The sequence below is a fragment of the Monodelphis domestica genome, chromosome 4 (genome assembly GCF_027887165.1).
Source record: "Monodelphis domestica isolate mMonDom1 chromosome 4, mMonDom1.pri, whole genome shotgun sequence".
Lineage (NCBI taxonomy): Eukaryota > Metazoa > Chordata > Mammalia > Didelphimorphia > Didelphidae > Monodelphis > Monodelphis domestica.
The window spans coordinates 453,686,311-453,695,451 of record NC_077230.1 but is presented as its reverse complement, the minus strand read 5'-3'; the positions used below and the strand labels follow the sequence as shown (position 1 = coordinate 453,695,451).

Genomic DNA, 9,141 nt, shown 5'->3' with positions numbered 1-9,141 from the left:
AGAACACTTTTTTATTAATAAGCACATGAAAAAGTGTTCTACATCTCTTATAATCAGAGAAGGGGTCCTTAAGAACCTCAAGTGGAAAGCAATCTGTATACCAGAATTCTGAGGCTCTGACAGACAAAAAGAGCCCCGAGGGCATTGGGACTCCCGTGGACAAGCGAGTGAGGCAGAGGATGAATCAGCAACACCAAGGACTTGAGGGTTTCCTCCTGGTCCAGGCTCTGCCAGTTGGAGGGCCTCCTCCTCCTCCTGCCTCAGGTCACTGTCTCGACTCATGCTGCCTTTTCTACTAGATCGTAAGCTCCTCGAGACCAGGGTCCGAACCCACACTTTCTTGGCAGCCTTGGCATATAGTAAGCATCCAATAAAAGTTCGCTGCACCTGACTGCTGGCCAGAGCCGAGAGGAACCTTTAGGGCTCTCCGGTTCTTATTTTACAGAAGGGGAAACTGAGGCCAAGATATGGCTCTGACCAAGGCAGAGCTGGTATTCGAACCCAAACGCAGAGATCTGTGCACCACACCACGCTGCCTTTCAAACCCGAAAAATCTATAACATAATGAAGCACGGTTCGGACTGAGTCTCAGTTTTCCTAGTGGTTAAAGGGGGTTAGTAGGACTACGGGATCTCTAAACGCCCTTCCCAGTCTGACGTCAACTTCCGGGGGGAAGTCAGACACGCCCACGCCGTGGTCCTGCACCAAGGCTGGGTGAGGAGAGAAGTGGGGCTAGAGCGCGCATTCTCAGTTCCTACCGATGACGTCATCGCACCACACTTAGAGCACGGCGGAGTGCCGTCACCATTCGTCACCTCCCATTGGCAGAAAGTGCTTCAGTCGGTCTGTCGCTAGAGTTGACGACCAATGAAGTTTCGGGTATCGATTAGAAACGGGCGGGTGTGTTTCGGTTGCTAGGATGCTAAGTTGCGGTAGCCCTCCCCTTTTTCCTCCGCCTCTCAACGGGAAGCGGGCCAGCTAGAAGAGAAGGCCTCGTTCTTCTTTGGCCAATAGAGGAGAAGGGGCGGGGCCCTGTTCACCTAGACCAATGGGCGCGCAGTGCCTTGTGCGGACTGGCCAATGGACTTCCAGAAACCCCTGCAAAGTCGCCCGGGAGACCCCCCGTCTTCTTTTGGCTCTGCCCCTTCGCCTCCCCTCCCCGCCCCACTCCCTTCCCTTCCCTTCCCTTCCCTCAGCTCGGCTCGGCTGCCGAAGCCTGACGGGAGCGGGACGGAGCTAAGATGGCGGCGGCCGACGGCGACGACTCGCTCTACCCTATCGCAGTGCTCATCGACGAGCTCCGTAACGAGGATGTCCAGGTCCGGAACGGGGGCTGGAGTCGAGGGGTCCCGGGGCTGCGGGCGGCGCGGGCGGCCGGCTCGGTGTTCTTGGGATCTGAGGGCTGGGGGAGTCGGGGAAAGCGGACCAATCAGCTCGTGCGTCATTTGTCTCGCGCTGCCATGGTCCGCTGAGACCGCATCCCTGATTGGACAGCAGCGCCACTGGGCAGGGGGCGCCGGGCCTGGGGACCCCGGGCTAAGTGGGTCTGACAGGGGGCGGCGGCGCGGGCATGGGGGGGGTTGTCCCCCCGCTGCCTCCAGCGCCTCCTGATTGGTCGGCATTCTTGGTTCTCACTGCGTGCAGAGGGCTTCTTGATTGGCTTGCGGCGAGCAAGTTGCTTGCTGATTGGCTCTGGAACGCGACGGAAAGCGGGGACCCCGGTGGGTTAATGCCGGGGAGCGGCCCCTGCAAGGGGCGGGACTTAGCTCCGCGGAGGTTCTTGATAGGTGGTTTAGGGATTAAATCCCCAGCTGCGGCTGGGCCTCTCGAGGGGGTCCAGCACTTGGTGCTTTTTCCGGTGCCCTATTTCTCCTTAATTCTCTTCTCTTACCTCTGCTCGGGGTAATGACCCTCTCTGAACAGAGAAAAATACCCTCTAGGGGGCGGTGCTTAAGCCAAGCGCTGAGGAGGGTCCGCTGGTCGAGGCCTTGAGGCCCAGTGTGGGCTCCCAGCCCCTCCACGCCCTCCTTTGGTTCTTGGTTAGGTGGAATATGGGAATCTTGGGTCCTGGAATGTAACAGTCGAGGCTCTCTTTCTGACCCTGACTCGTCACCATCTGACCTTGGGAAAGTCACGGCCCCTTTCTGGGTCTCAGTTTCCCTGCCTGTACAATGGGGATAAAACGAATCCCTAAAATAACTTCCCCTTAGGGTTTTCAGTGCTGAGATTGCAGGGCTCCCCCCCCCCCCCCCCATCCTTATGGGTGCTCATACCCGAGGGTGTGAACAAAAAGGACACAACTAATACACTATATAATACACATGGGCAAGTGCTATGTGGGACCTTTGAGGAAAGAAGAGCATGAGGAAGGACAAAATATGCGTGTGGGGGTGGAAGCTGCCAGGGATGGCCTCCAGGAGCAGGTGGTATTGACTTGATGGGTAGTAATTTAGCAAGTGAAGAAGGGGAAGCAGGTCATTCCAGGCAGAGGTTATAAAGGTGGGAGAGTAGAATAGAGAATCTACAGGGGATGGAGAGGTGTATCAAGGAGGCTTATAGGGGATAAGCTAGAAGAGTAGATGGGGCCTGGGAGGAAGGCTCTTAAATAACAGGATTTAAGAAGTCATTGAAGGCTTTTGAGTTTGAGAGTGCCATGATGAATCAGTGTCAGGAAGATTAATCTGGGAAGAGTAGAAACAAGAAGATCTGTCAGGAGGACCTGCTGATAGATACTCCCCCTCCACCTCATCAGCCCAGGCCACCAGTTCATCTCACAGAATGTTATAACTAGAAGTGACTTTAGAAAATACCCAGGATAACCCAGAAAGGTAAAGGGCCTTGGCCAAGGTCATACCATTAGCTCCTAAGTGGCAGTATATAACTTGCATCCAAGTCTTCAAACTCTAATTTCCAGTGCTTTTCACTAAAGCCCAGCCATGATCCTATTCTTTACCTGCTTAGTAACCTTCCCTAGCTCTCTCACAGAGGTATAGAATCTTGTTTATTCTTTGCAGTCTCATGATAGAGGCATGTAGTTTAGTAGTATAAAAGTATGGGTTTTGGAATTAGAGGTCTTGGTACTAAATCCCAGTTTTTAATTATTTTTCCCTTGTGACTTTTTTTTTACCCCTTACCTTCCATCTTGGAATCAATACTGTGTATTGGTTCTTAGGCAGAAGAGCAAATAAGGCCTAGGCAATGGGGGTCAAGTGACTTACCCAGGGTCACACAGCTGGGAAGTGCCTGAGGCCAGATTTGAACCTAGGACTTCCTGGCTCTCAATCTACTGAGATACCCAGCTGCCCTCCTAGAGTCCAAGTCTTAATGGTCTTGAGAAACAGTTTAGTAGATAACATACTAGTTGTAAAGGCAGGTAGATCTGGGTCCAGAACTTCTTTCAACTACTTCCTAGCTGTGTGACTCTGGATCACTTAACTTCTGACTTAACTGTGACACTTAACTTCTGCCTACTTCAATTTTCTCCCCATTAAGAGAAGTGGGTGGACTTGATGGTCACTAAAGCCCTTTCCAGCTCTTCAGCTGTACTCAATCAGGAGACATAATTAAATGCCTACTGATGTGCCAAGCACTGTGCTCAAGACTTGGGGCTACAAAAGGAGGCAAAGACAGTCCCTGCCCTCATGGAGTTTGCATTCTGCTGGAGGAGACAATATCTAAACAAATATTTACCAAGCAAGCTCCAGATAGGACAAGGAAAGCCTTCCTCTTCCTGATGAATGCAGAGGCTTTTTTCTTGTTGCTCCCGAATGCCAAAGTTTTCTGTGACTTCTGACTGTCCAAAGACCAAGGTTCAAACTCTTCTGCTTGTTTTTTCTTTTTTTAAACCCTTCCCTTCTCTCTTAGAAGCAATATTAAGTATTAGTTCCAGAGCAGAAGAGTAGTAAAGGCTAGGCAGTGGGGGTTGTGACTTGCCCAGGGTCACACAGATAGGAAGTGTCTGAGGTCACATTTGAACCCAGGACCTCCTGGTTCTCAATCCCTTGAGCCACCCAGCTGCCCCCTCTTCTGCTTGTTATTAAAGGCCCTCCTCAGCCAGGCTACATTTCCTGCCCTTCCAGCTTATCCAATTTTATTCCTCTATGTATAAAGTGATCAACTCACTTCTTCTGTAGACAGCCTATCCTCTGCCACCATCACCTGGTCTTAGTCTGCCTCATGGGCTCTTGCTTGATTTGGGTATCAGAGAACATTTGCTGAGTTGAATTGGGATGAATTTTGAAAGCATTTTGTAAACCTTAAAGCTCTCTGTCTGTGTGAGAGGGCATTGTTACTATGGTGCTGAGGTGGAGATGGGGGAGGGATCTGGAAGGGAAATAGGCTAGAAGCCAGTTATTCATTTATTCATTGGTTTCCCATCTGCATGGTCAGGGGATTGTGGGTAGTTTGTGAAGGCCTTCTCAGCTCTGATCTACTTTCTTCTAAGGGCCCTTCCTCCAATCCTATGCAGCTTAACCTTTGTGCTTCTGAGTCAGAGCTAAGTAACAGTCTTGTCCTCAGAGACTGTATGCTCATCTGGAGAAATGAATCACACGTGGGAGAGTTAATTCCCATTTAAGACTTCCTGGAAGTGGTGTCTCCTAGGCAATAGGTTTCTTAATCTCCTGCCATGGGAAAGGATGAAATGTAGCTTATTGCACAAAGAAGGTCACTGATAGAATTTTGCCTTACCTGTCAAGGCCTCTTAACAGGTCTTCCTGCTTCTCTTCCCCTCTCTAATCCATCCTTCTTGGGCTACTAGATTAATTTCCCTAATGCATAATTTGCTTGTTCTGTTTTACAGTTAAGGAAACTAAGGCAACTGAATTGCCTCAAGTGACATGGAAATAGTTCTAGAAGAGAGGCCTTAGAAACTATCTGACTTTCTTCCCTGCCTTTCTGATCTCTTTCCCATGTTATAAGTGGAAATATGTGCCACCTTCCTAACTCCTTTCATTCTCCTTCCTCCCTTCTTAGCAAGAGTTAAATCATTTAGCAGATCTGGTCATGGAGCTGAGCTCCACAGTATAGTCTGTTGCCCTGCCCATAGGGAGGATCTAGTCTAGGAGGAGATTGTAGACATGTATTGACTCATTACACAGTATTTTTATTTAAGATTACATTTGACATTTTTGTAGCTCTCTGGATTCTGTAATTCACATTTCTTGGGTGTTTTAATGTCAGTTAAAATCCTTCAATAGCCCCATGACCCAGGTAGACCAAGTATTAATGTGGTCATTTTACAGAAGTGGACAGAGTCTCAGAGAGGGGAATCAACTTTCCCAGGGTCACAGAGCTCATAAGTTTTGGATCCTGGACTTTTGAAGCTAGAGCACTTACCCTAAGTAAAGGCTACTAGGCTGCCATGTATAATTTGAGTGGTTCAAAATAACTAAACATTTATTAACTACTTGCTCTGTGCAAGAAACAATGCTTGGCCCCAAGAATTAAGGCCTGTAGGACCTGTAAGGAAGGAGTGAGAGAGCTCAGCATGCCAGGGAATTTAGGTCCCTCTTCCTATCTGCGCTTGATCCGGACCTCAAAGACTGGTTTGGATTTCAGTGTTTGGAGAGGCAGGGGAAGTTGGGACCAGTGAGAAAAGCAGCTTGAGTGATTTCAGGGCATTTCCTAGGGCAGATCAGTGGGTGAGCAGGAAGAATAAAAACTAGAAGTAGAACCCAGGGAGACAGGACCAAGAGAGCCCAAAGAATCCAGAACCTCAAAGGGGCCCTAGGGCATGGAATGTAAGAGCTGGGAGGGACCTATTAGGACATGGAATGTGAGAGTTAGGAGGTCCTTTTAACCACTGAACATTGAAAGTTTAGACTCCCCAGTCCCCTGAATTCCAACCTTGTACTCTTTGTATTATAGATTGGAACTGGAGATTAGGTATCCTTCTGTCTTTCTCTTGACAAATGTTTCTTGAACCCTCCTCAAATTCCCCTCCAAACACCCTTTGCAGATAGAAAAAAACTTGTGGGTATTGGCCAGGTTGCTGAGCAGCCCAGGCTTCTGGAAGTCCTTGGTCACTAACCCTCTCATTTTCTCCTGTAGCTCCGGCTCAACAGTATCAAGAAGCTGTCCACCATTGCTCTGGCCCTTGGTGTGGAGAGGACTCGGAGTGAACTCCTTCCATTCCTTACAGGTAGGGATCCTACATGAGAAGCTGTGACCTTGTGGGAATGGGGGGTGCTGAGGCAAAGGTCAACAGGGGAAAGTAACCCACTGATAAATGGTGAGGTGGCTGTTTTGGAAGGGGATAGTGGGACTTCTTCCCTCTTCTAGGACTGGGGCCACTTCAGAGTGCCAAGCTTTCTTAGTTCTCTCATCATTGAAAGAAATAGAAGAGGTAAAAGGAAGAGCCTCTTTTAGGGGAAAATATACAGTCTTTCTCTGGACTAGGAGATCAGTGAAAAGCAGGACAAATGTATCTGGCTTTCTGAGAAGCCTTTGTCTCCGGATGGGTGATGGTGTGAGCTGGGAGGGCTTGACTGACTGAACCAAAAGAGTGTTTGATTAGTCAGCATGGAAGGAGGCCTCAGTTGATGGGCTTGGGGCTCTCTTCTTGGACCCTGATGTGGATGAAGGCATTGGTATTATTTCCTTTTCAGGTTTGTCGATGGCATTGTGGGGATTAATTGGATGGCAAAATTAGAAGCTCCTCAGATTTTTAGGCCTAACAAGATGCCTTCAGTGGATGAATCTGAAGCCTTATCCCTTGGGGTCGGTTGCTCAGGCCCAGAATGGGAGGGAAGTGGTGGGGCAACAATTCCTGTGAAGTAGCCCTAGAGTCTTAATAGTGTGCAAACTCTGTGTCAGTTAGCTATAGGACTCAGCAGATGGTCTTGCTTCAGCACCTCTTGAGAGGCTTCCTGATTTAGTCCATATGGGTGTCCTTTCTGGTGATACAGATCGACCATTCTTCACATCTTAGAAAACCATCTTGGAGCTACTGTGACTGAAAATGGCATCGTTACTTGGTGGCCACTTTTCTGTGGGTGTGCATCTGGGCACTTAGCTAGGCTTCTGTGTGCATGAAGAGAGGAATGTGGTCCCTTGCTGGGGCTATACTTGAAGCCTTTACAGCTTAGAAGGATCTGACCTTTGCTAGAAAAACCCTGGAGAGCACAGAGTACCTCTGGGCCCTTGCTGAGACCTTCTGTCCCCTTTCCTACTCAGGCTCAATTTAGATGGTTTGTTCAGAGCAGGTCCCATATTTTTGGGAGGACTTCCAGCAAATAAGTGGAAGAGCTTGGGAAGGCTGCAGATTAGGCTAAATGGAGTAGAGTTGAAGGAACTGTGAATTTTAGCCTGAAAGAGGTGGGGTTGGGGAACTATCATTAAATATTTATTTAAATATTTCAAGGGCTCAACAGGGAGGAGGAAATAGGCTCACTCTGTATGGCTCCAGTGGGCAGACCTGAACTTAGAAAGCGGAAGTGCTATAAGATGTTTGAGAAGGGAGGCCACTGCCTACCGGCAGCCTTCCTTGGGCCTTAAAAGACAGACTCAGGGGTGGAAAGGGTGTTCTAGTTGGAGCAGTTGCTTGAACAGAGATGTGGAAAATAGTGAGGGGCTTTAAGATTAATGGGAGTAGATGTCAGAGAGTTGTGGGAGTTAGGTGGGCTCCTCTGCCTGGGGAGGGTCTCTTGTGCCACCCTGGGGTTTGTGCTAGGGTTTCAGGTTCACAAGGTACCCCCTTTTGCAAGGCTCCAGTTTTCTGACTTAGACTTCATTTTTTGCCACCCCATCAGTGCTAGGGAAACGTTGGAAAGCTCTTAACCAGGTGAGGGATGGGATTGGAATTGAGAATCATGGTAAGAAAATTGGAAGGGCCCCTGGAGGTGACCAAAGGAAGGATGTGATCAGACTTGAGAGTTGTGCAAAGAGAATTGGAAGAGGCATTAAGTCTTAGAGCCTTATCTTATCCTCAGTTGGAGGGGAGTACTCTCCCTCCTTCTCTTCTGGGCAAAAAGTTCTTGAATATTTGACTTAATAAGGTTCCTTCTAATCTTGAAATTCTGTGGTTCTGTGTGATGCCTTTGTTTAAATACCTTGTCATAGGGAACTTCTTTAAGGCAGAGTCTGTTCCAGTTTAGACGGTATTGATTGTTAGAAAATGTTTCCTATTGTATTGAAATTTGTCTCCCTGTATCTGTGGCCCATCAGTCTTAGTTCTGATCTCAGGAAATCAGTCTGAATCAATAAATACTTGTCTTTTAAGTGATGTTTTAAGTGAGTTGTGCAGGAGTGATACCGGGGTGCCAAAGGGGCCTGATGAGTTGATGAACTCAAGTTGTGAAGCCTGGGGGTTTGGAGTGCCTCTGCCAGAATCAGGAAGCCTGGGAAGGGGAGGCAGCTTTTCTTTGGGCCAGAGGGAGGGAGGAATAATGAATTCCTGCTTGAGTATATATGTAATTGGGGGACAGTTGTTATGGAGAAGCAGAAGAAAAAGTGTCTCCTGTGTACAGCTATCTAGTGGTGGAATACCCTCTCTTGAAAAGTAGTGAGTTGCTCATCCGTGGAGGTCTTCCAACAGAAACTAGATGACCATTTGTCATGGGTATTGTGGAGGAAATTCCTGTACAAGGTTGGGAATCGTTGCACCTGCTGGCCTCTGAGATCACACCTTTCTTCTCTGATTTGATTATATTTCTATAGCATGTCTCAGCTAGGAAGGCCTTTTAGGGATCATCTCTTTTACATTGAGATGCAGTGGGAGCCACAGGCCCTGGGGCTTAGGGGAAAGGCCAGGATTTTGAAGTTAGCACTATAGATGTAATAATTGAACCTGCACAGAGGAGGGAATGTGGACAACAGCAAGGGGTTAAGGACTTACCATGGGGAGATGCAGTTCAGGTGTAGGCAGAGGCTTGTGTTGAAAGGAAGGAGGAGAACCCGAATAGGGGAGTAGTAGAGGAGGTAAGGACGCATAAGTTGAGGAAGGGCTGGGCACCAGTGTCAAATACCTTAAGTCAAGGAGGAGGAGGATTAAGAAAAGGCCTGTTGGATTTGGTGATTAGGAAGAAGGTGACTAGAGAATCTTAGAGTTCAGGTGTATAGAACTTGGGATGTCAGAGCTGAGGGTTTTGAGATCATTTACTTAAACGATTCCCCAGAGTGCACAATTTCTATGGAGCTGTT

The 9,141-nt window shown here is 48.3% G+C and overlaps 1 protein-coding gene across 3 annotated transcripts in view; it reads left to right on the top strand.

Moving 5' to 3' along the window:
- Window positions 1-682: 682 nt before the first annotated feature.
- The window catches only part of LOC100028805 (serine/threonine-protein phosphatase 2A 65 kDa regulatory subunit A alpha isoform), a 42,895-nt gene continuing 34,436 nt past the window's right edge, over window positions 683-9,141 (top strand). For 2 of the 3 annotated variants that reach the window (XM_056796966.1, XM_056796965.1), the window contains exons 1-2: window positions 894-1,319; window positions 6,052-6,142. In XM_056796966.1, coding sequence (XP_056652944.1) covers window positions 1,242-1,319; window positions 6,052-6,142 — 169 coding nt within the window. In that variant the 5' untranslated portion in view covers window positions 894-1,241. Of the gene's footprint in view, window positions 1,320-6,051; window positions 6,143-9,141 lie in introns of all 3 variants that reach the window. The other variant, XM_056796967.1, reaches the window with a different exon arrangement.